This window comes from Nuphar pumila, chromosome 4 (genome assembly GCF_984573655.1).
Source record: "Nuphar pumila chromosome 4, dmNupPumi1.hap1.1, whole genome shotgun sequence".
Taxonomy (NCBI): Eukaryota; Viridiplantae; Streptophyta; class Magnoliopsida; order Nymphaeales; family Nymphaeaceae; genus Nuphar; species Nuphar pumila.
In genome coordinates, this window is record NC_143252.1 from 13250786 (window position 1) to 13278480 (window position 27695).

Below are 27695 nucleotides of genomic sequence, written 5' to 3' on the forward strand. Positions count from 1 at the left end.
TTTGATCACCTGACTACTCACTGACGAGTAATAATAAGAACTGACAAGAATCATATTGAAAACATTATTATGCTTTATGTTCCTTACATTACACGCGGCAAAATCTCAATGCATGAATTGATCCTCACGTATTTCCCAAGGTAAGCTTAAGGTTTGTAAACTTTCCTCTCAAACTCAAAGGGCCAAAAGTAACGAAGCAATCCATGTATGTTGGCCATCACGTTAGTTAATGACAACATCCATCGGTATTGGCTTATACTTAAATAGCCATTAATAACAAAGGTAAAAATGTTCAACAATACAATGGTAAAGCTCCGTCCTCATGCTTGCTAACCAGCGTATTAGTGTTCCAAAGGAAAAAACCATCGTCCCCAATCAATCTGTAGCGTCTCTCTGCATTTGGGGAGGGGAGATATCAAATGGGGATGATGGTTTTGATGTTGTTTCTGTTGGCACTTTCATGGGCACCCTCATGGTGGGTCTACAGGGTTGGTGGGGTGGGTGTCAACTGGGGCAGGGAGTCCTCCCACCCTTTGCCTCCTCCCATAGTGGTGAGCATGCTGAAGGCCAACATCATCAGCAGGGTGAGGGTGTTTGAGGCAGAGACTGAGGTTATGGAGAGCCTCAGTGGGAGCGGGCTGAGGGTGATGCTGGGCATCCCAAACTCCATGCTGAAACCCTTGAGCCTCTCAGAGACCGCTGCTGCGAGTTGGGTACATGATAATGTCACTAGATATTCCTCTAAACCGGGTGGTGTCCTGATTGAGTGAGTTATAACTCTCTCTCTGGCATAAGTTGTATCATCATAGTTCTTCTTTTTCTCTTTCTTATTAAGGTTTGTGCTGTATGTTATTCTCTGTTTCTTTCTGATTTCTCATCGCATTATATTAGGTTGTATCTTATCTCCGATCATTTTATGAGTCTCTCTAAGCGATTTGGTATTGATTGTAGCATCATCTGTCATCTTTTTTCCCTTTTGGGTATATGTTGCATCTTATGCTCTGTTTCCTTCTTGACTTCTCATTGCATTATAATATGTTGTATCCTATCTCTAATTGTTTTATGAGCACGCAAGAATGGTTGGGAGATATTCAGGTAACTAGGCTATGAAGGAGCATCTTTTTTGTTAAAGCAGAAACAGTGGTTTTCTACTGGTGCCCGCTAGTGATCTGACTCTGTTTCGCTTCGGAAAAAGCTCAGGGTGGAGAATGGTTTTAAAGTTCTTCCATTGGAGTTGAGGATAAAATTCCAATGAACTTGTTATAAGTACACGGAGAATTCGGAAACCAAGTGTATTAGTTGAATATGACAGAATTTTTGTCATTTTCTTTTCATTTTGTTCTGTGATTTGAAGAGTGGATGCTAAAAGTTCTGGTTTTGCATTTTAAATACTTTAGTATTGGATCATTATTGTTGTTTTCTTTTGTTTCTCTGAGTGAAGCCGAACAAACTAGTACATGGCAGTGTCGCTGGTCTTCCTTCTATGATATCAGGCATTTTAATGCTGTAGGCCCTTTGCTTGATATGCTCCATAAGCCCAGCATTCCAACTGTGGATATGTGGGCTGAAAGTTGTGGATTGGATTCTTTGGTATTTCTTATTAAAATTGGAAACAAATTACTACCAAATCAAGCCTCAAGCACTCTTTTGGAATGTAATTATATTGAATGACTACTGATGAATGCTTCTTCGGTTTTTTTATTAGGTCCTTGATTTGTTTGCCCATACTCATTGATTGCGTAACTGAAATGTGTTTGCAATTTCCATTTGAAGCCTCTTTAGTTTCATCATGGATGGTTTGATGGCAAATTTTGTTATAGATCATTTGAGGGGCTGAAGTCCACTGTGTGACTGTGTTCAATAAGATTGCCAGCTTGCAGTGATTGTGATCATCTGTCTTCTTCATTTTTTTTTACCTTGTGTCAATGCTTTTCTAAAATTTTGCACTTTTTATTTTGAGTGTGGTGCCTTTGTCCTCAGGATACCACATTCCTTATTCCATTATTTCGGAGTCTTACTTTGTGCCACATAAGTTTACTGTTTTATGTTGAAAGCATTCTCAAGCTAGGGGTTAGCATTATTTTGCAGATTGAAGCATTGGAGGAGGATGTCATGGGCTTATGATGGATGATGAAATTAAGTTATGTATGAGAATGGTTTTGTTGTTGTGTTTTTGCCTCCTTTACATATTGGTATCTCATGAAAGTAATATTCAGGTGGTCTAGTTCTAAAATCCGAGTTTCTTGAGGAGGTTGGTGTCAAGTGGGTGACTCTCGAGGACCTTTCTCTTAAAGGCTGCCGTTACTGATCCTCGTATTTACTTGATATTGTTTGTTAAGTGTTTGATATAATTCTAGTCAAATTTACTTATTTGGAGAATATTTTCAGCATTTCTGGAGTGTTGATTGGAGAGGGAAAGTCTTCTTTTTGTGAGAGGGCATGTGTTTTGACAGTTTTATTAAGTCATTATAGAGAACATGCCTTTTAACGTTCTCTTGTGTAGGCCTATATCACAGGTCATCTTGACAATGCCTCCAGGGATAGATCTACTTTCCGTATTTCCTGGGCATCCTTATGGCTTTGTGATGAGTGTCAATGATTGTTAGTAAAGAAAATTCTATGTTGTGACAATCATCCTCTCTATTTATCATTGATGCCTTAAAAAAAAAGATTCAGTGTGTCTAATTCAAAGTCCTTTTTTCTACTCCTATTAATCCTGTTCAGAAAAAGGCGATGTGAGATTGTTATGGATGCATATTTTGTGTCATATTTTGTTTAGAGAATGGCTTTACATGTATCTAGTTGTGGTAAGTGATCATGCTAAAAAGCTGAAACAAGGTTTTCATGGTTGATGCCTATGATTTGTTGACTCATTTCTGATTGGAGAAGAAAGATTGAAGTTTTGATTATGTCAGGTTTTGCTGGGTGATCATACTAAAAAGCTAAAAGAAAATGCTTTGGGGAATATCTAATTGGTGTTGTTCTCTGGGTTGTGCTTTCATTAGTACTTGAGAAAATATTTTTTATTTAAATCTTGACTTGAGGATGTACAACATGAAGAGGAGACTTTTTCTCTCTCCCATTCAAATCAGTCTTCCCTGCCATTGTCAGTCCATTCTCTAATCTCTATCTAATTTTTTTACTAAGGAATGCCCCTTGATCATCCATACTTCTATAAACATATTGTGTCTTAAATCATGTGCTCACATGAATCAGTTCTCAGTTCAGATTTTCCATGTGTCATTCTGTCACCTTCCATGTTTTTCATTTAAATTTTAAAATCAGGAAATAATAAGAGATGAATTTGTAGTTCTTTAAGATATTGTTGCCAGTCTCTTTAACAATGTGATCTATGTCATATGGGTGCGGGTGCGACACGAGTGCAGCGCAATTTCAAAAATTTTGGACACGGAGACTCGGTTATATATATATATAATTATATATATAACAATAAATTAATAAGATAGCACTGAGAACGATCAAAGTAATAAGATAGCATTGGCCATGTGACTGTGCACACAGTCTGTGACTGTGCACACAGTCTGTGACTGTGCACACAGTCTGTGACTGTGCACACAGTTTGACTATATATATATATATTTTAAAAAACAATATAAAAATTTATTTTTTTGCCCTAAAAATGGACAAAAATAGACTCGGTCAAAGTTGACCGATCCAAAATGTGGACGGGCTCGGCCCCGGTGCATTGACCAAGTCCGACACTTGGTTGACTGTGTTGGCCCTGTGTCCGAAGCCGCACCCATGTCGGGGCGTGTCGACGCGGGTGCGTCGACCCCCTAGCCGAGTCCGTGTGATCCTTCACCAATTGGAGAATGTTGGCCTTTCATAGTTGATTGTGCTGTTTGGCTCTGAACTTACAAATTTTGTTCATGTGGAGATGAGTTTGTTAATTTATTGCATGTATTGGTGCTTGTCAAATAATTGAATAGTCTGTTCCAGACAACTAGTTGCATCATAGTCTCTTGGTTGGTGAACTCCTCAAGTTTGAGAACAACCTTTCATTCTCAACAAAAAATCCGCTTACTTTTTGTTCACCAATTAAAAGGAAACCAATTGATGTTTTAGTGTACTTTCATACAGTTCTGGCAATATACTTTGACCAGTTTAAAATATTCACCAACATGCAGAACTTCATCTTTAATTTATTCACTCATGCTTAGTTGTCAAAGGCGCTAGGCAGAGCCTAGGCGGTGAGCCCAGAGTTACCGGAAGCGCCTAGGCAAAAGGGGAAGCGCGCTTCCCCGAAGCGCGCTTCGGAAGCGCGAAACGTCGCGCTTCCGAAGCGTGAGGGGAAGCGTCCCCCTTTTTTGGGAAGCGCGCTTCCCTTTTATGGGAAACGCGTCCCCCTTTTATGGGAAACACGCTTCCCATAAATGGGAAGCGCGCTTCCCCCACGTTTCCCCCACGCTTCCCCCTCGCTTCCCCCTCGCTTCCCCATTTTTTTCATTTTTTTCGCTTCCGGTTCGCTTCCTAGGTCGCTTCCGGTTCGCTTCCTAGGTCGTTTCCGAGACGGTTCGGAATTTTCTTCTAAGTGGTCCCACGCTTCCCCGCTTCCTAAATTTTTTAAAGTGCCTCGCTTCCCGCTCCCGCTTCCCGTATCGCTTCCCGCTCCCGCTTCCTCGACTGGTAACTCTGGGTGAGCCCCTAAAAAGATTAGGCGGAAACCCAAATAATTTTTTTTAAAAAACATACAAAATATGTAAACAAACTACTGAAATTAATAACAAACATGTATACAACATAAAATCAATCAACAATAAACAATAGACAAATAATAACATGTCATCGAACACTGACCTGCTCAAACAAATTAAAAATAAATTGACAATTGAATAAACAAACCATACGACTAACAATGTGAATGAACAATATACAAAAAATAAAATTGTGTATATAAAAAAATTAACAACAACAATAGACATAATACAAGAAATAGACAAATAAGAAGAAATGATCATACTAAAAAGCTAAAATGAAATGCTTTTGGGACTATCTAATCTGTGTTGTTCTCTGGGTTGTGCCTTCATTAGTACTTAAGAAAATATTTTTTATTTAAATCTTGACTTGAGGATGTACAACATGAAGAGGAAACTTTTCCTCTCTCCCATTCAAATCAATCTTCCCTGACATTGTCAGTCCATTCTCTAATCTCTATCTAATTTGTTTACTAAGGAATGTGCCTTGAACTTCCATACTTCTATAAGCATATTGTGTCTTAAATCCTGTGCTCACATGAACCAGTTCTCAGTTCAGATTTTCCATGTGTCATTCTGCCACCTTCCATATTTTTCATTTAAATTTTAAGATCAGGAAATAATAAGAGATGAATTTGTAGGTATTTAAGATATTGTTGCCAGTCTCTTTAACCGTGTGATCCTTTGCTGATTGAACCTTGTTGGCTTTTCATAGTTGATTGTGCTGTTTGGCTCTGAACTTACAAATTTTGTTCATGTGGAGATGAGTTTGTTAATTTATTGCATGTATTGGTGCTTGTCAAATAATTGAATAGTCTGTTCCAGACAACTAGTTGCATCATCGTCTCTTGGTTGGTGAAACTCCTCAAGTTTGAGAACAACCTTTCATTCTCAACAAAAAATCCGCTTACTTTTTGTTCACCAATTAAAAGGAAACCAATTGATGTTTTAGTGTACTTTCATACAGTTCTGGCAATATACTTTGACCAGTTTAAAATATTCACCAAGATGCAGAACTTCATCTTTAATTTATTCACTCATGCTTAGTTGTCAAAGGCCCTAGGCGGTGAGCCCCTAAAAAGACTAGGCAGAAACTCAAATAAAAAAAACATACAAAATACTTAAACAAACTACTAAAATTAATAACAAACATGTATACAACATAAAATCAATCAACAATAAACAATAGACAAATAATAGCATGTTATTGAACACTATAAAGCAATTATATTGATAACCTGCTCAAACAAATTAAAAATAAATTAACAATTGAATAAACAAACCATACAACTAACAATGTGAATGAACAATATACAAAAAATAAAATCATGTATACAAAAAAATTAACAACAACAATAGAAATAATACAAGCAATAGACAAATAAAAAGAAGAAATGAATAATTAAATAAACAAACTATAATGCAACAGATAACCTGCTCAAAAAAATTAAGGGTAAATGAGCAATTGAATAACCAAACCATACAACCAACAATGTGAATAAACAATATACAAAAAAAATTAACAACAGATAAGAAGAAACCATGCAACTGCTAACTTACTCAATGCAAATAAAAGGCAAGTAGGTAACTACATAATTTAAACACAATTAAATCCTTAACAATATTAAATTCACATCCATCATACTAAAATATCATAAGTCTAACAAAAGTATTGAGAGTTCATGATAACTAAAAACATCACATTTAACCAATGTCTTATCTACTAATCTTCATCTCTAAACTATAAAGATTCTAAAACTAAACTATCTTCTAGAACTTATTTGCCAAACATTAGGACAGGATTTCTTCATTGTTGCATCCAACTACCGCGTGATAATCTTTTTTATCTTAGACCATTTTTTTGGCAAGTGAGTCATCATCATCATCTTCAAAATCTAGAACAACGGTTGAAAATCCTTTGCATTTTTGCAAAATTCTTCTTCTTTGAATTTCTTCCAATTCCGCAATAACATCAGCACGAAAAGTAGCAGGAATAGATGGAGAAGGACATAGATGTACATTTTGACGAAGACCCGCAATATGTTCCTTAAATCTATACAGTCCATCACCTCCAGTAATAGAACCACAAAACACACATCTCATTCTTAACTCTCTATTATCAACGCTTGTGCAGTATTGCCATGCAGGATCATCTCATGAAGGAGACATCGAAAACTCTAAAATAAAAACAACAAAAAATTAAAACATAACCAATTATATAACTAAAAAAAGTCAAATAGATAATTCCTTATAGATTATATATGAATTATGTACACAGATATGTATATATAATTATATATAATATAAATACAGAATATTGTAAATTTGTAATATATGTTTATGATATGTTAATATATATATATAATTATATATATTTACACAGAAAACATATATATGTGTGTGCAACTGCGCATCATAATCAAAGGCCCAAGCCATCAAGAGCTAACAGTAAATGCAAATAAGACAATGCAAAAATCATTGTATAAATATATTTTTATATATACAATGCATATTTGTTTTCACAAAACAATAGCCAACAGTAAATTCATAAGCAGCAAAACATAGTTAAGTGATAGTTCTAAGCGTGTAAGAGCAACTAAAAATAAGAAAAATCAAATAAGACTTTAAACACATCTAAGAACTATAATACAACAAAAGGTAACAATGATACAATGACAACACTTGACACAAAGAACAATGGATACATAGTTAAAAGTTAAAAACATATTCACATAGATCCAAGACTACCTTCATAAAAAGGACTATGGTCACTCTAAAAGTCTACAAACATGAATGAAAAATACAAATGACAATTGCACCTCAAAAATTAAGAAATAATATTGCAAGTAACCTAATTTTATCTGTTCCTTATGATGATGAAAACTTCCAACTGACCAAAGCCTTAAAGTACCTCAACGTAAAATGAAGAATATGGTTCATTTATTTGTCATAAAACATGCATGACCAAATTGCAAAAAGCCCAAGAAAATTATTTTTGTATGAGATGCACCCAAAATCAAGGTTGTCGTTACTCGTATCGGTTGGCCCAATAGTAACACTGTATCGTATTGTATCGTAATTTTTTGATAAAAAATAAAAAAAATCCAAAAAAAAGGAAAATCAGAAAAAAATAGTAAAATTTCTAAAAAAATCATATCACATGAAATAATGATGAATTGCACATAATACAAACATAAAATCACATATGAAGCATTTATGTCTGTATGAGCCGCATAAGACATCATCAAACATAAACTAATATTAAATATCTTGCAATTAAGAACATACCACAATACTCATACTTTCATATTACATAAACAAAAACATCTCACAAGAATAAGTTTTTTAATAAAACATGATACACCAATAATCATAATCATCTTCATCATCATTATCTTCTTCTTCTTCTTTGACATCCACATCGTCTCCAAGATACGTGGGGTCTTCATCATCTACCTCTTATGCTGCTTTTATGTTAATCCATTGAATGTCCTCTTTATTCAAAAGAATCTCTGCTTTTTCTTTAACTCATGCATTCAATTCATTAATGTTTCAAACTGATAGGATCAAATTGCTATTTGTGCTTCTTTGCTGATAACTTTTCGATTTACCTAAAAAGATGACATGAAAAAATTTAAATTAGCTGGGTTTTGAATGAGAATGACAAATAAACTTTATAATTTTATATACCTCTACCTCAGTCGTAAGTTGTAGCAAATGTATATTAAGTCATTGACTATGTCACATGGGTGCGGGTGCGGGTGCGGGTGCGGGCGCGGGTGCGGGTGCGGGTGCGGGTGCGGGTGCGGGGATTCGGCACTTCCAAAAAACCCGGGTGCGGGGGTGCGGCAGGGGCAAAAATGTATATATATATATATATATATATATATATATATATATATATATATATATATATATATAAGGGGGTCGGGTTTCCCCGCAGGTTTTTCTGCTGTCAGCCCCGACAGCAGATTTTTTTTAAAGACAGACAACAGCTGTCTGTCAGCCCTGACAGACAGCTGCTGTCAGCCCTGACAGCAGATTTTTTTTTAAAAAAAATTCAAATTCGCAGCCCATTTCACAAGGCAATTTTTTTAAAAAAAAAATCCAAAAAACAAATGGACCTAAATGATCCTGGGTGCGGTCAACGCACCCAGGATCGGGTTGACCGCACATGAACCCGCACCCGCGTCGAGTCGCGTCGACGCGAGTGCGGCACCCTGCTAGCCGAATCCCTGTGACACAGGTCATTGAGCATTTTATGGTACAATTTGTTTCTTCTTTTGATATGAATTTGCTTAAAGACACTCCAGTTTCTCTCTCATTTACTTGCACTACATGTTTGGTTAAGAATGCAAATGGCAAAAACTCTCAAAGTTGGAATATCACTTCTAAACCTGACCTATTAATGTCTGAAAAAAATAAGAAAATTAGAAATCAATAAGACAATAATAGATACAATCATACAAAACATCATAACTAAATAACAATTTGAAATTAAAATTGAAATAAAAAAAATAAATTATCTGGATGCATTGCGGCACAGTTTCGCACTGTTTCTGGTCTCCCAATATCATATAATGCATTATCATAAATTTTCATTTTCTTATGAATTTTATTTTGAATGTTATAATCAGGGTTTAACCTTTCGATGCAATCCAAAAGTCCTTGTTGACTTCCCTGTCTATTTTAAACATAGGAGAGTATCTAAACGTAGGATTTAAATAATATGTTGCAGCATAAAGAGGTTGATGAAATTGCTCCGTCTACCTACATATTGGTATGTACAATTCTTTCTTCCCATTCAAATTATCGCTAATAACCTCTTTTTCTTTATCTATGGCTTCAGATAACCCATAGTTGGTTTGTCTTCACTATCAACCAATTGGATCACCTTCACAAAAGGTATAGTTATTCTTAACAACTTCACACATGAATCCTAGAATTGACTTTTGAATACAATATCTATAATTTTTTTGGGCTTTCTTTTTTTGTGCATGGGGTTATGCATTCCAATCATCTAATGAAAACATTTTTTTAGTGCAACTCTATTCTTTACTAGACTTTGCACTGTCAAAAAATTTGTAGCAAATTTAGTAACTGCACTATAAATTAACTCAGCACTACTAGTGTACTTTCTTATTATGCTCAAAACTCATACATGATTGTAAATAAATTTAGTAATTTTTTAGCAACATTCAACTGTTTGATGTATCTCATTCATGTTGTCGATGTCCTCAAGCATAAAGTCTATGCAATGGGCAGTTCACGGGGTCCAAAAGAATGACCCAATTTTTTTACCAATTCTTTACCTGTTGCCCTATAATTTGATGCATTATCAATAATAAACTGTACAATGTTTTGAGACTGAACCTCTTCTGCAACCTGGTCAAATACTCTCAACAATACATTTATTGTCTTGGGCGTATCATACAAATCAATTGATTTCAAAAACATGGTTCCTTTAGGGCAATAGACAAGAAAATTTATCAAGATCCTTGACTTTCTATCTGTCCACCCATCTGCCATGATGCTACACTCGGTTTCTTTCCATAACTACCTTATTTCATCACAATATGCCTTCACTTCTTTCACATTAGCATCAAAACTTTTTCTCTTAGAGCATGATATGAAGGTATTTTATATCTAGACCTGATACTGGTTATGGCATCTGTCATGACCTGAAAATGAAAGGAATTTTCCGCATTGAAAGAAATGCAGGCATCATAAAACCATCTCCTAACTGTGACATCTGCTTGTTCGACTAAATATTAAGGAGTCATTGCAGCACGAATGTCGGGCTTCACCGTAGGGTCAGTCTTAGGAGGGAAAAAGCTCCTAATAGAACCTTGAGCTCTACCTCCTATTCCTCCTCTTGAAGAACTCCCCCATCCGCCTATTCTTTTTCCTCTTTTTTTTGTGGTCACGGTGGCAACCATGACACTACTAGTGGCACCAACCATACATTTTTCCTTCATTGTAGAACTTTCTACTTCTGATCCTATGCTATGAGTTGTAGGATCAGAAGTAGGAATCTTATCTTCGTAATACATATCCTCTCAGGGCTCCCCATATTTCATTTCTGCCTCATTCTTCTCTTTCTTGTCTTTTTCTTCTCAGATCATCAAGTAATTGTTGGCATTGCCATTTTACGACATCTGGCAATTTTCTTGACATGCATGCATGTACATTATGATGTGTCTCTGCTAAATGATGCTTCAACCGAGAGATACCACCCGAAAAACTATTTTGGCAATAGTTGCAGTTGATTTTTAATTAGTTTTCACTCATTACTTAAGTGCACCATTGTCATGCCGGATCTTCTGATGTCATCTTCTCCAAAAAACACTCAATAAGAAGCAAAGAATAGAGATTTTTTACCTTAATCCACTTGAATGAAAAAATGGGTGAAAATGCACTCTTGAGAAAATCGCAAAAGCCCTCTTTCTTGCGCACGAATAGGCTCCCAAATCGATCTCACGGAATATAGGTTTGGTGGATTCCCTTCTAACAGTCTATAGACATATAGAAAACTTGACCCTCAAGAGGCCTTTTAAACCCAAATTGAAAAAATAAACTTTTGGGTCTTTTAAAGTGTGCCAGACTCGTATTGTACGATACGGGTCGATACACGAGTATATCGTATGATACACCTAATACGAGTATGATTTGTATCATAAACCTCAAAAGTAACAATATGTATTGTACCGTATTGTACGCTGCAGCACGATAAGGACAACCTTGGTATAGACATTGTCATAAAACACTCTATCACTTTCCCTTCAACCATCATGCTCTTCTTACTGAATAAATGGAAGTTTTCCCCTGAGCAATGAGAACATCATGTACGTATAAACTAGATCATTCTCGTTGGCAAATTTACAAAAAAATAATGGGCATATCTGTTACCTTTAAGACTGCTGCCTATGGAGCCCAATGTTCTTATGGAAAATGTGAAAATGGAACAGAACACATAAGCCTCTCCACTTTTGCAGCCCTAAAATGTCACTAAGTAGATTGCAACCTCAAAACATCAAGAATCAACTGCAAAAATAACATAAATGACTTCTCAAAGAAATAAATCGATAAGAATAGAAAAAACATGAGATTTCTTTGTGCTACAAGAAGAAGCCATCAGAGAGAGAGAGAGAGAGAGAGAGAGAGAGAGAGAGAGAGAGAGAGAGAGAGAGAGAGAGAGAGAGAGGAGGGTATACCTTGGTTGGGTCGTCATCTTCTTCTTCTTGCAAAAAAAAAAAAATAGTGAGAACGAGAGAGAGAGAGAGAGAGAGAGAGAGAGAGAGAGAGAGAGAGAGAGAGAGAGAGAGAGAGGGCATACCTTGGTTTGGGTCGTCCTCTTCTTCTTCTTGCAAAAATTGAGAGAGGAGAGAGGTAGAGAGTGCGAAAAGGGGGCAATTAGGGCCCCCTTTTTCCCTTTTATATGACCCATGTGGGTCAACAGAAAAAAGGACCAATTTAGGCTTACGCCTAGTCAGTCCCAGCCTAGGCGCTAAATTAGGGCCCCACTGCCCAAGCCTAGTCGCCCAGGCGGTGGGGCTTTGCCTAAGCGCCGCTTTTAACAACTAAGCAGTCATGCAATCTTCCATCATGATCATATAATGTTCACTGCAGCCTTTATGACTTTCCTTATCCTTTAATTTTGCCTGGTTGTCGATCATTTTGGCTCAATAGTTGCATTTGATTGCTCTCAATTCACTTATCTGCAACAGCAGCCTATTTTCTCAATCCCCAATCTTCAGAATTATTGATCCCTGGCGCTCTCATATCATTCAGCATTCTTATATAAATAGCTTTGAATATCAACTAATTTTAGAGGCAAATCACCCTCAGGCATTCATGCAAATCAGAGTTTCTCTTATGTTGGCTCCACAAACAGCAATCAGCTGTTCTATTCAGTGGAAGCTCTAGTGGATGTGGAGAAATATCTCCCCTCTCTTGTGGTTAAGAATGAACATAAAGAAGAAAACATGATAGAAAAGAGAGAACAGGTCAACTGAAGGAGTGTTGCAAACTTTATTTTCTTCAATGGGGATTAACTAGTTTGAGGGAATTTCAATTTGTTGTACGACCATCAAGTCCAATGAAAACACACTGCCATTCACGTCTGGGTCTGGATCTCAGGATCCAGACTCAATTTATTTTATCTAACTCTTGTTTTATTTAAACACATGCTCATTAATGGCATGTTGTAATTTTAACATATCATGTAATGGGTATTTTCGTACCCTAAATATTGTTCCTGTGTATACTTAATGAGAAAAGCCAGCAACTGAATACTCTATTGGGTTTTCTGCAGTCACCGACGCCTCTCTCCCTCTCTACTCTTCTTCCTCTTGTGATTGACGGTGGTATGCCATTTTCTAACATGGTATCAGAGCTTCAGATCCTTCATTGAAGATCGTGATCTCCTAGAGCATTCAGTCCCGCCCCTTTGTTCTCTTATAAGGTATTTTTCTTTTCTCCTTTTCCCTTCTTTCACTGTTTCTTCTTATAAGGCATTCAATCCAATTCGATTTCTTCTTCTCCTGTTTGTTTCTTCTCTCACTGTTTTCTTTTCTCAAAATCCTGCTGCATCTTGATTTCACCCCTACAAAACTCTTACCTAACCACGCAATATCAAAATCCATGTTTGCGTGATTTCAAAGATTGAAATCACGTCAAACTCGTCCTTTCCTATCTCCCATATTGACGTCAGTACAAATTCAGACTTGTTGTTCTACCTTGACTGATTAACACCACTCTATCTTTGTTCTACTTTGACATTTTCCCTTTTAGAAAGAAGACACATTAAAGAAAACACATTATTTTCATATTAACGTGTTTTCTTACTGATTGAGGACATGGCATTGAATAGAAATGATTGGAGAGGGATTCATGTGGAAGACCCAGAATGATTTTCTTTTTTGGTTCATATCGCCGACCTCAATTGTTTTGGGATGAAGGCGTAGTTGTTGTTGTTGTCTCTCAGAGCAATTTTTTCTTTACTGCATATTCTGCCTCGGGTATGCAGGTTCAAAAAAAAAAAAGGCAACCGATTTCTCTGAAATTCATTGTTCTAAATTTTTATTTTGTTTACTCTAAAGTGACTTCTCTTTTCAGTCTCTTAATCTTCCTCGTTTTTTCGCTCCCTATTGACTATGGATTCATTCTCTTCTTCGTAATCTAGCCTTTCTTACAACTTTCTCAGTCAGCTTGTGTCTGAAAAGCTGAACAATTCTAATTTTCTAACCTGAAAAAGACAAATCATCCCATTCATAAGGAGTCAGGATTTTTCTGGACATCTAGATGGCTTTGTTCCTGTTCCTCCAGAGTTCATATTACAAGAAGGCAAAAATGGAGAGGGTGACACTTCAATTACCTTTGTTAGAAATTCAGAGTATGTATCTTGGATGAAGCGAGATCAGACTTTGGTTGTCTACATCACTTTCACTCTGTCATAGGAGGTGCTTGTGGCAATCTCAGATGACTGCTCGGCTATGCAATTGTGGCATCGTCTTGTTCAGACATATTCTCAAGTTTCTCGGGCTAGAATTTTATTTTTAAAGAAAGAGTTTCAAATGCTGAGGAAGGACTTCATGACTGTCATGGAGTACTTAAACAAAACGAAGACTATCATGGATTAGTTAGCCATCGTGGGTTGCGCGGTCAGTGACAAAGATATGGTGCAACAGACTTTGAGCGGGTTGGGACCCGATTATCACATGATGGTTACTTCTTTGCTGTGTTTGCCAGAATTACCTACATTTGAAGACCTTCGTGCTAAACTCTTACTGTATGAGATGATCTTGAAGGGATTCTCCGAAGGCATTCACAACCCCATTGGAGCACACGGTGTTCTTGCCACAGGAGTTACCTATGGTCAAGGACGTGGCAGGTATGAATCTCGGGAAAGGGGAGGTCAAGAGAAGAATGAACAAGGAGCCCGTGGAATATTACCTACTCCCAGTATGCCTCCGAATCTGCAAAAGCAAAGGACAATACCTACCTGCTTTCTCTGCAACAAAATGGGGCACATTAAGGCAAATTGCTAGTATAACCTGCAAAATAGCGGAAAACAATTGAAGACAAGAAAGGGCACAAATACATTGAAGAATACTGGAGAAGTCGAAGAGTTGTTATTATCTGCCTTGGCTGAATTGAATGTCAAACATAATGATCAAGGTACTTGGTATGTTGATTCTGGTGCAACCAATCATGTCACTGGTAATGCTGGTAAGCTCCTAAATCTTGTTTCTTATGTTGGTAGAAATAGTATTGTCAATGGAGATGGGTCTCATCACCATATTTTGCACATTGGAAATTCTGTAATTTCTATGTCCAACTCTTCCCTTGCTCTTTCAAATGTCATTTATGCTCCTAATATAAAGAAAAATATTGTTTCAGTCTCTAAGCTTGTTGATGACATTAATGCTTCAGTTGAATTTACTATTTTTTCTGTTCATATTAAGGACCTTCACACGAGGGAAACATTCACTGAAGGAAAACGACAAGAGAATATGTACGTGTTTCAAGAGAATCCTTCATCTCGTGCTCAATCTGTTGATTTCATCTTGAAGCTCAAATTATCGTCATCACCTTCAGTTCCTCCTGAGAGTGTTCTTAATATTTCTGAATGTATTGAGCTACATCTTTGGCATGGTCGTCTGGGTCATTGTAGTAGTCGTTTTATTGATAAGCTTGTTTTAAGCAGTCTTATTCCCAAGTCAAGTTTGAATTTAAGTGTCGATAATAAAATTTTTTTTAGTTGTTGAGTCATGTTCTTCCATTTTATTCCATTAATAAAAGAGCTTCAAGACCATTTGAAATTATATGTTCTGATGTTTAGTGTCCGGCTCCAGTTCCTTCCATGTCTGGCACTAAATATTATCTCATTTTTGTTGATAGCTATTCTCGATATACATGGATCTTCTTTATGAAAAGTAAATTTGAAACCTTCAAATTGTTTCAGAATTTTCATTTCTTTGTTCAAAATAAATTCTGTGAGAACATTACTTGTTTCCAATGTGATGGAGGGGGTGAGTTCTCTTCAAATAACTTTATTAATTTTCTTCAAACAAATGGAATCAGTAGGCAGGTGTCTTGCCCTCATACCCCTCAACAGAATGGGATTGCTGAACGGAAACATCATCATATTGTCGAAAGTGCAATGAGCATGTTGCATGATAGTAATCTTTCAGTTAACTTCTGGGCAGAGGCTTTTTATACAACAATCTATGTCATAAATCGCTTGCCCATGAACATCTTGGAAAACAAATCACCCTATTTCTCTTTTCATGGTGTGCATCCAAATTATCATGATTTGTGTGAATTCGGGTGTGTATGTTATGTTCATATTGACAGTTCAATGTGGCACAAGTTTCAGGATAAGGCCTTAAAGTGCATATTTGTGGGGTATGCTGAAGATTACAAAGGCTACATATGCTATGATCCCGTGAGCAAACATATCAAAATATCTAGAAATATTGTGTTTGACGAATCAAATTTTGGTCATAATGCTAACACTTCTCCTGAAATTGAAGTTTATCACCCTTGGTTGAACTCAGATCTCTTTTCTAGTATTGATGGTGTTTGTTCTTCTGAATATAATCAAAGAGATAAAGTAAACGTATCTATCGTTGTGCCAAGGACTCATGAAAGTGTGATTTCAGGACCACTATTGGCCTCCGAAAGGTATAAGGGCATTGTTTACTCTCGTCGTGAGAAGGAAATACCTCCCAGCTCTAATCAAGAGCAGAATTCTTTTTCTGTTTCTATTCAATCACCTGCTCACAGAAGGTCTACCCGACCGCAACATCCTATTGATAGGTGGGTTAGTTACGAGAATTTCACGATGAATTTTCAACTCTTTTTAACTTCTTTGTGCAAGGAAGATCAACCCACAACATTTTATCAAGCAATAAATTCTAAGAGATGGATTGAAGCTATGAACGAAGAAATGAAGGCTCTTCTCGAGTGTGGCACTTGAGATATTGTTCCCAGACCACATAATCGAAATGTGGTTGGGTCAAAGTGAGTGTATAAGATAAAGTATAAGCTAGATGATACTATCGAGTGATACAAGGCTAGGCTGGTTGCCAAAGGATTCACACAGGAGCAAGAGGACAAGACTATGATGAGACCTTCAGTCCGGTCGTAAAAATGAGCACTATCCGCATCGTACTATCATTGACTGTTGAGCACCAGTGGACTCTCAGCCAATTGGATGTGAAAAATGCGTTTCTACATGGAACTCTAAAGGAAGTATACATGGAGCAACCCACTAGGTATGCAGAAGGGAATTCTAAAGAATATGTGTGCAGGTTAAAGAGAGCTATATATGGTCTGAAGTAGACATCTCGATCTTGGTTTGACAGTTTTTCTCTTGAAGTAGAAAAATATGGCTTTAGTCGGTCTCTCCTTGTTCATTCTCTTTTCATATTCAAATGCAAAGATATAGCTACCCTGTTATTGATATATGTTGATGACATCATCATTACAGGTAACTCTAATGAACATATTGAACAGGCTAAAGATTTTTTGAACCATAGATTCAAGATGAAGGATCTTGGTAAACGGTGATACTTTCTTGGAGTAGAAGTTGACAGGACTCCTGAAGGCATGACACTTACTCAATATAAGTACACCACTGATGCTCTTAGCAAGGCAGGTTTGAGAGATTGCAAGCCTCTAAGCACACCCAGTGTACTTCATCAGAAACTCAGTTCTCAAGATGGAGATTTGTATGAGGATCCTATTGTTAAAATACATGTAATTCATATATATATATATATGTTTATATATATATATGTAATTGTCTAAAATACTCGATAGGGGTATTTTAGTCATTTCACAAGTACCCGATAGGGGTACTTGTTATTCTTCTTTTATTTTTTGTAATTTATATTTTTTGTTTTTATGTTTTTTGCTCACACAAAAGGGGCCCCACCATGGAGTCGATGGGGCCCCCAACGGTCACATTTGTTACCGTTGGGGGCTCCCAACGACTACATGTGGAGCCCCTAGGTGGCTCTCCTTTTAAGGCCTTATGGCCATCCCCCCTCTCCTTCATTTGTGTATATATAGGGTTGAACCCCTCTTGTATTCTTCACTCTTGAGAGCTCTCTCTCTTTTTCAATAAGAGACATTTATATTTTTATGTTGTGTTGTCTCTTGTGGGTTTGGGTGTTAGCCCTTTTGTTTGTTCATTAGTGAATGTTGTAAGTGCTTAATGCACTCTTAGTTTTTCCGCATATTTCATTACATGGTATCAGAGCCTTGTGTATGCTCTTCTTCTTAATATAGCTGGTTGAGTAGTTATATTATTGGTTTTTGTATCTATCTTCGTTTGTCCTCTTGTGAGTGATTGAATGAAAGGGGAACAAAAAATTGATCTCTCCTTCAAGCTCAATGGCTCCAACTACATGATGTGGGCCGCCGCCATGGAGAACAACCTTAAAGGTAAAAAACTTTGGGGATATGTTATGGGCACCATTCCGGAACCACAACTCCAACTCACTAAGATGGATGGTGATAAAGAGAAAGCTCTTGAATGAAATGCTCGCATGAAGGCCATTGAAGATCACCAATCTAAAATGGAAGATTGGGAAAGTAAGCATGCGAAGATTCTTGCTTGGTTCATGAACAATGTGGAGCTCAAAATTTGCGCCAACATTGCTAAGTTTCGGATGGCTAATGAAGCATGGTTCTTTATGAAAGGTATGTTTACTCAAAAAGACATTGCTCATCAATTCTTTCTTCAAGAAAAAATCCGGACTATCAAGCAAGGAGAAATGAGTGTAAGAGACTACTATAGCACTCTTGGACCCTTATGGGATGAGTTATCTTTACTAGAACCAAAGTGGGTTTCTAGTGTGGATGTGGAACTAAGAAGAGAACAAATGGAAAAAGAACAATTTTTCAATTTCTACACGGGCTTAGGCCCGAATATGAACAAGTTAGATCTTCCCTTCTTCATAGATCTAAGCCTCTTCCCTTGGAAGATGCCATAGCCGAAATATGTCAAGAAGAAACTCGTCTTGGCATGATTAAAGGAGGAGATGATGTTTTGGCCGTATCTAAACCCGACAATCATGTAAAAACCTATAAGCCTCCACACTTTGGAAGGCAAAATAATTATAATGGCAACTATAGAAAAGACATTTGCCATCATTGCCAAGAACCGGGTCACATAAGACCTAATTGCCCTAAGTTGAATGAAGCACCTAAAAACAAGGTTGCCTCTGTTGAAGAAGCTACTCAAAAGGAGGAAACTATCAAAGGGAATGAGTCTTTTTCTCTTGCCCAACTATCGGAAGCACTACAAACTCTACTCAAGATTCCATCAACCTCGGGTGCCGCCATAGCTTCTTCCTCTCCTCCAGGTATGTCTTCTTAGATCCTTGATTCTGGAGCTTCCTTTCATATGACTCCTCTTGAAAATGAGCTTTCCGATTTGTGTAATAACTCTAAAAATTCCTATGTTTCAACCGCCGATGGTACATCTTTACAAGTAAAAAGTTTTGGAACCTTAAATTTTTCTAAAGATTTCTTTGTGCCAAACGTGAGAGTGGTACCTCAACTTAATTTAAATATCCTCTTTGTTGCTCAAATATGTGATCATGGATGTGAAATCTCCTTCTCAACTACGGATTGCTCTATACAGGATCTCCGGTCCGGGAAGCAGATTGGGCAAGGCCATAGGAGGGGAGATCTCTATTACATGAGCAACTTGAAACTTCCCACCAACTCTTTTTGTAACCATGTCCAAGATAAAAATATTGAAATTTGGCATCAAAGACTTACATCCAAGTTTCTAAAAAATGTACTCCTTTCCATTTGGAAAGAAATTTTGTAATGAGAAACATTTTGTTTGCAAGAGTTGTATTTTTGGCAAAATGAAATCACCCCGTTTCCAAATCGAACATTTATGCCCAAAAGACCTTTTGAGTTAGTCCATTCCGACGTTTGGGGTCCTTCCCCGGTCATGTCTAAAGGAGGATACTCCTATTACGTTACTTTCATTGATGACTACACTAGATATGTGTGGATCTACTTTCTCAATTTAAAATCCGAAGTCTTTGACTTCTTCAAAAAATTTCATATGATAGTCAAAAATCAATTTTCAAGTAATATCTCTACTCTTAGATCCGATTTAGGTGGAGAATATCTATCAAATGAATTTCAAAATTATTTAGAAATAAATGGAATTTGTCATCAAAGATCGTGTCCTAGGACTCCTTAACAAAATGGTTTAGCCGAAAGAAAGCATAGACACATCATGGAAACCAATAGGACACTCCTTATTTCCAAAGAAATTCCAAAGAGTTTTTGGGCCGAAGCGGCCTTAACCTCAACTTACTTGATAAATAGAATGATATCTTCATCCTTACAAAATACATCTCCATATGAAAAACTATTTGAAAGAACACCCGATTTCAATAGATTAAGAATTTTCGGGTGTAAATGTTTTGTCCTTACTCATAAAAGAGACAAATTATCTCCTAAAGCTATTGAATGTGTTTTCTTAGGATATGGAGAAAATCAAAAGGGTTTTAGATGTTTTGACTTGAAAAATAACAAACTCTATGTATCCAAAGATGTAACCTTTTTGGAAAATGAAAATGGTTTTATGAAAACTAAAGATATTGACGAAAGTGAATATGCTTTCTTATTTGATCTTCTTTCCCAAGAAGACGAGACTCCTCAAGAAGAGGAAATCTCTAATGAGTCGTTGAATGACCTAGATGATGTTTCTCTTGACAATATTGAAGATGAAAGTGATAGACCAATCCAAACCTATGTTAGGCGTGGTCAACAAGCTCAAATGAGCGCCTTAGAAAAATACTCTCAAGGGTCCAACATAGAAGAAACTTCTTTAAGGAGATCCGGCCGAATCTCCAATCCTCCTAATAGGTTTGTTTCCTATGAGTCCCTAACTCCAAGATATAGAGCATGTCTAATTGCATTACACTCATTTCATGAACCTTCACATTATAATGAAGCCAAAGACATTTCCCAATGAGTTGAAGCTATGGACTTAGAACTTAGTGCCCTTGAAAAGGCAAAAACTTGGGAAATAACTTCATTACCCACTGGAAAGAGATCGATTGGATGTAGATGGGTCTTCAAAATTAAAACTAAAAGTGATGGTTCATTGCAACGCTATAAAGCCCGATTATTAGCAAAAGGATATGCTCAGGAATACGGTATAGATTATGAAGAAACTTTTGCACCCGTAGCTAGGATGACCAGTGTTAGGACTCTTATCACCGTGGCATCAGTCAAAAAATGGCCTATCTATCAACTAGATGTTAAGAATGTTTTCCTAAATGGCGAATTAAGTGAAGAAGTTTATATGGATCCTCCACCAGGAGTGTGTATTGGTAAAGATAAAATTCTCAAACTTAAGAAGACATTATATGGTTTAAAACAAGCCCCAAAGGCTTGACATGATAGATTTAGTAATATAATGATAAGTTTGAATTTTCGTTCATGTTATACTGACACTGCTTTATTTGTGAAAAGTGCAGGGTCTTCAGTAGTTATTTTACTACTTTATGTTGATGATATGATCATCACTGGAAGTGATGAGCAAGGCATTAATGATATTAAGAAGGTTTTGAAAGAAAATTTTGACGTGTCTGACCTTTGTTTCTTAAGATATTTTTTAGGGATTGAAGTAGCGTACTCTCCTCGAGGGTACATTCTCTCTCAGATGAAACTTGCTGCTGACATCTGTTCCAAATCTGGTATCTCCGATGATAAGAAGACAGAAACCCCAGAAGTCATCAATGCAAAATTAAGGTTGGAAGATGGAACACCTCTCGAGGATCCTACTCTCTACCGGCAACTTGTTGGGTCTCTAACTTACTTATCCATCACTCGGCCAGACATAGCTCATGCCGTCCACTCTGTCTGTCAGTTTCAACATGCTTCTACAACCGTGCACATGAGTGCAGTCTTAAGAATCGTCAGATATATCAAAAACACCATAACTAAGGGAGTTTTTCTTTCCTCTGCCTCGTCACTTGATTTAATTGCTTATACTGATGCTGATTGGGGCAGAAATCTCAATGACCGGGTCTTAACTACGGGATTTTGTGTTTTCTTAGGTGACTGTATGATTTCTTGGAGATGCAAGAAGCAACACAAAGTATCCTTGTCCTCAACGGAAGCGGAATATCGTGCTATGGCCACTACAACCATGAAACTTGTGTGGTTAAGAAGTCTTCTCAGTGATATGGGCATTTTCATCTCCACTCCTTCGAAAATGTGTTGTGACAACAAAAGCGCAATCTATATTGCAAGCAATCACACCTTCCATGAGCGTACTAAGCATATTGAGATGGACTGCCATTACGTACGTGATGAATACCTAAGAGGAACCATAGCACTACCTTACGTCACATCTGAGTACCAGTTGGCAGACTTCTTCACTAAGGCTCTTGTTGCTCCTCGTTTTTTGTTTCTCCTTAACAAGCTTTCGGTTATATCCCCGTAAAGCTTGAGGGAGGGTGTTAAAATACATGTAATTCATATATATATATATATGTTTATATATATATATATATGTAATTGTCCAAAATACCCGATAGGGGTATTTTAGTCATTTCACAAGTACCCGATAGGGGTACTTGTTATTCTTCTTTTATTTTCTCTTTTATTTTTTGTAATTTATATTTTTTGTTTTTATGTTTTTTGCTCACACAAAAGGGGCCCCACCATGGAGTCGATGGGGCCCCCAACGACTACATGGGGAGCCCCTAGGTGGCTCTCCTTTTAAGGCCTTATGGCCATCCCCCCTCTCCTTCATTTGTGTATATATAGGGGTGAACCCCTCTTGTATTCTTCACTCTTTAGAGCTCTCTCTCTTTTTCAATAAGAGACATTTATATTTTTATGTTGTGTTGTCTCTTGTGGGTTTGGGTGTTAGCCCTTTTGTTTGTTCATTAGTGAATGTTGTAAGTGCTTAATGCACTCTTAGTTTTTCCGCATATTTCATTACACCTATAGGATACCGCAGGATAGTAGGAATGCTTCAGTATCTTACCTTCACTCGGCCTGACATTGTCTATTCTGTCAATCAGGTATCTCAGTTTATGCATGAACCGCACATTGGGTATATGAAAGTTGTTAAACGCATTCTTCAATATTTGAAGGAAACTATTGGAGATGGTCTTTTGTATAGAAAGAGTATGCATGGTCATCACATGCATGAACTTTTTACTTATACAGATGCCGATTGGGCAGGAGACCCAGATGAGCGTAGGTCAGTCTCAGGATACTATGTTTTTATTGGCCTAAATCTTGTCTCCTGGAGCAGTAAAAAACAAAAGGCCATAGCTCGGTTAAGCACAGAAGTTGAATATAGATCAATGGCAGTTGTTGCAACCAAAGTAACATGGATCAGACACCTGTTGAGAGAAGTAGGAGAATTGATTTCTAAAAGCATTCTCTTGTGTGATAATCAAAGTGCTATCAACATGTCATTCAATTCTATTTACCACAGTCGTGCCAAACATATTGAAATTGATCAACATTTTGTAAGACAAAAGGTCGAAGAGAAGGAAATTGAACCAGAATACGTACGGACTGCTGATCAAGTTACTGACTTGTTTACCAAAGGACTTACCAAGGACAGATTTTGGATGTTAAAAGGCAAGTTGTTCATGGTTCAAAATCATGTACAACTTGAGGGAGGGTGGAAAGACACTGTCATTCACGACTGTGTCGGGATCTCAGGATTCAGACCCAATTCGTTTTATCTAACTCTTGTTTTATTTAAACACATGCTCATTAATAGCATGTTGTAATTTTAACATATCATGTAATGGGTATTTTCGTACCCTAAATATTATTCCTGTGTATACTTAATGAGAAAAGCCGATGTTAAAAGGCAAGTTGTTCATGGTTCAAAACCATGTACTTCTTGAGGGAGGGTGAAAAGACATTGTCATTCACGACTGGATTCAGACCTAATTCGTTTTATCTAACTCTTGTTTTATTTAAACACATGCTCATTAATGACATGTTGTAATTTTAACATATCATGTAATGGGTATTTTCATACCCTAAATATTGTTCTTGTGTATACTTTATGCGAAAAGCCAGCAACCGAATACCCTATTGGGTTTTCTGCAGTCACCGACGCCTCTCTCCCTCTCTACTCTTCTTCCTCTTTTGATTGACGGTGGTATGCCATTTTCTAACATCCAATACATGGTTCAAAACCTTAAGAAAAAAGCTGTGAAAAAAGACATGCTAATTAAAGTATTAAACAGGTTCCTAGACCCGCTAGACCAATATATTTCATTGACCAGAAATTCTTCTAGAAGAGATAACTGTGCTTCCAGTCATCTAATTTAGGCAATAATTGATAAGTTTGCCATCTACTTGACATCTGTAAACCCATAAATAATAGTTGCATCTGAATTTAGCTCAAGCCAGGAATGATGGATGGTCTTGCCTATCCATCTATTCTTTTTAGGATTCTGAAACATTTTCAAATTCATCCTAACAGGAGTACCCATACTCCTATAAAAAATCCTGTCTTGAGTCGTGTGTATGCTTGAATTGGGTATCAGTTTAACTCCTTTTTCCCATATTGTTTTCCTTCTGCTGCAATTTCAATTCCTAAGATCATTCAAACATTAATAACTGTAAAAACAAGAAGTTGCAGAGCTTATTGAAGTAACATATTAATGCATTAGTTTTTTTGAAAGAAAACATATTAATGCATTATTATGAATCTGTTTTTGCCAATTAATGTCAGGCTTCCAATTTGCAATGAGATTTGCAACTATTTTGGAGTCTGTTAGCAAAATGCATGCTTGGCTGTGGAAGAAGCTTGAGATGTTGCTCAGCAAAAACAGGTCATTTGTTACTCTGGTTTCTGATCAAATAGTTTATCATATTAGTTTTAATATAAATCTGTCTTCTCTACATTCTAAATGTTTGCATAAAACAAGGTTGCTTTTAACCATTAATGGTATCTTTGAAATGGTTTTATAGCAAGAGAAATGTAGGCATCAGGCACTTTGGTGGAACACATATCCTGTGAAAAGTGCATCTAAATATCTGCCTTTGTTGACAATGTTATTAGAAATCTGCAATCCTAGCCATCTCCCTCATGTTGTATACTATTGATTATCATGGACAGCTTGCTCTTTTGCTGATTCATTTCTTTCTTTAATGCTCTGTTAATATTTCAATGATTGATATTAAAATTCATGCATTTGATATCTTTTTAACTTTCATTTTCAACAGTCTCTTCAACAAAGTGATGAATGATTTTTACACGATATGTGATTTGTGAACATTTTTCATTTACCTGAAACCAAAGGAGCTTCTGATTGATGCAGCTTTAGTTTATCTACGTTTGACTATGTTTGCCTTCTGCCTCTTTCTTTCTCTTAAAATTTCATAAAATTCAGTGATTGGTCATCAACTATCAGGATCTACACCCATTTAGCATTATGAATGTAAGTTTACAACTTTATTTGTTTAGTTTTTAACCTTGGCACATTTTTATTGATTGAGAGTAAGAATACCATATTTGTATGTTATGGGTCAGTGGTTCAGTCTCCCTATCCATTTCACATGGACATTTTGTTTTCATCTTAAAAAATTTCATGCTGATTGTTCTTATTTATCTTTGAAATTGTCACAGAAATTTCTGTCATACTTTTTTGTTAAATTATAATGCTTGGATTTCCTAGTTTGATTTGTTTGTTGCTGGTCTTCACAAAGACTGGCTTGTTAAAGGTGTCAAACTTTAGATGGTCCAAGTGGGTCCCTGACTCATACAACTGGGCCTGATGTAGTGGGATCTGTTAATGGTCAGGATTTCATTGAGCATGACGTTCCTTTAAATGTATTTTCCATTTCTTGAACATCTATCCATGTGGCTGGTCTGTCAAGTACCACACTTGTGTAACCTTTGTTTATGAATTTCCATGCCAACCTGTGGGCCTGCTGCAGAATTAGATATTGCTTATTGGCTTATTAGATCTCCACAGTTATCTTGAAAGTATCTGTGTTTTGTCTCTAAATTATGAGAGATAAATAGTTGATTTGGGTTTTCATGTGGAGATGATACAGCTAAAAAATGGGCTAAAAAAGGCTGGACCTGCATATTGAAAATAACTGAGTAACTGCATGCATTAGAAAGTGTAAGAAAATAAAAAATAAGGGCATAAATTGTGTTTTTCCTCAATTTGGGCATGCAAAACTTCAGTTCTTGCCTCTTGGGTTCTCTTTGATTGTTTCTTTAGACAGATGACCTTGTTGAACATGGTAGGATTCATCTCACCATGTATGTTGCTGCTCCCTGATGCCTCATTGCTAGCAGGGTGTTATATGCTTAGGACATAGCTTCAGGAGCACTTTTATTAGGGAACTTGATCTGCTGAACTGGAGAAAGCTCATAATTGTGGTGTGAAACTTCTGAGCATCCTTTGTCTGTCTACTTTAGACTTGTCTGATGAGAAAGCTATCACAAAAGCTTCCTTCCTGTGATCTTAAGATAACTATAACAAATGATGATATGACAGATGTTAAGATATTCATCTGAAAAATAACTTTTGGAAGTCCAGTGGTTGATATTGGCTAATGTTGCAGGTATGTTGCTGTTGGAAATGAGCCATTCCTCCAGAGCTATGGAGGGAAATTTCAGCCCTTTGTAATCGGTGCACTGAGCAACATCCATGGAGCACTGGTTAAAGCAAATCTAGAAAACAATGTGAAGATTGTAGTTCCCTGCAGTGCTGATGTCGTAGTGTCTTCATCAGGTCTCCCATCAAAAGGCCAGTTCAGGCCTGATCTTAACCGGACCATGCTTCAGGTTCTCACATTCCTTGCAAAGAATAGCTCCCCCTTTGTTCTTAACATCAACCCTTTCATGAGCCTTTACCAGAACAAGAGCTACCCTTCTGATTTTGCTCTCTTTCAACCAACAGCGCACCCTCTCAAGGATGGCCATAATGCATACATGAATGCCTTTGATGCTAGCTTGGATTCCCTAGTAGCAGCCTTGTCTAGTGTAGGATTTGATAACATGGACATCATAGTTGGGCAGATAGGGTGGCCAACTGAAGGAGCCATTCGCAATGCTTCATCATCAACAGCAAGTACCTTCATAAACGGATTGGTTGATCATTTATCAAGCATGAGCGGCACACCACGTCGTCCACATAAATCTCCCATGGAGGTATATATCTTTAGCTTGTTGGATGAAGATCAACGAAGCATTACTACTGGCAACTTTGAGAGACATTGGGGAGTATTCACATTTGATGGTCAGGCAAAATATCAAGTGGATCTAGGCCATGGTTTAAGGGACCCTGTAAATGCTCAGAATGTCCAATATCTGTCACCAAGATGGTGTGTTGTGAATGACAACAAGGACATGTCCAATGTGTCATCCAATGTTCAGCTGGCATGCTCGGTTGCCGACTGCACTGCCTTATTCCCTGGAGGCTCTTGTTCTGAGATTGGTTGGCCCTATAATGCTTCATATGCCTTTAACAGCTACTATCAGATGCACAATCAAGCAGTTGATAGCTGTTACTTTGGTGGGTCTGGCATGATCACAACTGTGAATCCTTCAATTGATAACTGCATGTTTGCAGTGTCTCTAACCGAGTCCGTTGCTGATTCCATGCAAGGGGTAAGAAATGTATGGCTGAGCTTCTTGACTGCATGCACCTTATCTTATTTATTTGTATTCATGAGGTAGTCTAGGTAATATGTTGCTGTGAATGGAGGTTTTATATTAATGCTGCAACTTGGATCAGTGTTGCTCTTTACTAGCCCTTGGAAAATTGATTTTGGGCAGTTATTGTGGCATTTCAGTTGTGGACAGGAGCGTGCTGGTTTTGTTTGTATGGGTCCAAAAATATTTATCATTATGATAGAGCTTTTTCTTTTTCATTTCCTTTTGTTTTCCTTGCTTTTCCATGTACATCTTGTGCGTTTGGCTGATCT

General features: G+C 37.0%; 1 protein-coding gene across 1 annotated transcript; it reads left to right on the forward strand.

The window, feature by feature from the left end:
- Positions 1-331: 331 nt before the first annotated feature.
- On the forward strand, positions 332-27638 carry LOC149839421 (O-Glycosyl hydrolases family 17 protein). Its single transcript, XM_090002536.1, has 2 exons — positions 332-766; positions 26331-27638. Exons 1-2 carry the CDS (start codon positions 420-422, stop codon positions 27445-27447), a joined length of 1464 nt encoding a protein of 487 aa, XP_089858662.1. The 5' UTR covers positions 332-419; the 3' UTR covers positions 27448-27638.
- The last annotated feature ends 57 nt before the right edge of the window (positions 27639-27695 follow it).

What these genes read in the sequence shown, in the direction of transcription:
- LOC149839421 (XM_090002536.1), top strand. Translation starts at nt 420, where the DNA reads ATGGGGATGATGGTTTTGATGTTGTTTCTGTTGGCACTTTCATGGGCA. An exon ending in CCGGGTGGTGTCCTGATTGA is followed by an intron (nt 767 to 26,330) that starts GTGAGTTATAAC and finishes CTAATGTTGCAG; the next exon opens with GTATGTTGCTGTTGGAAATG.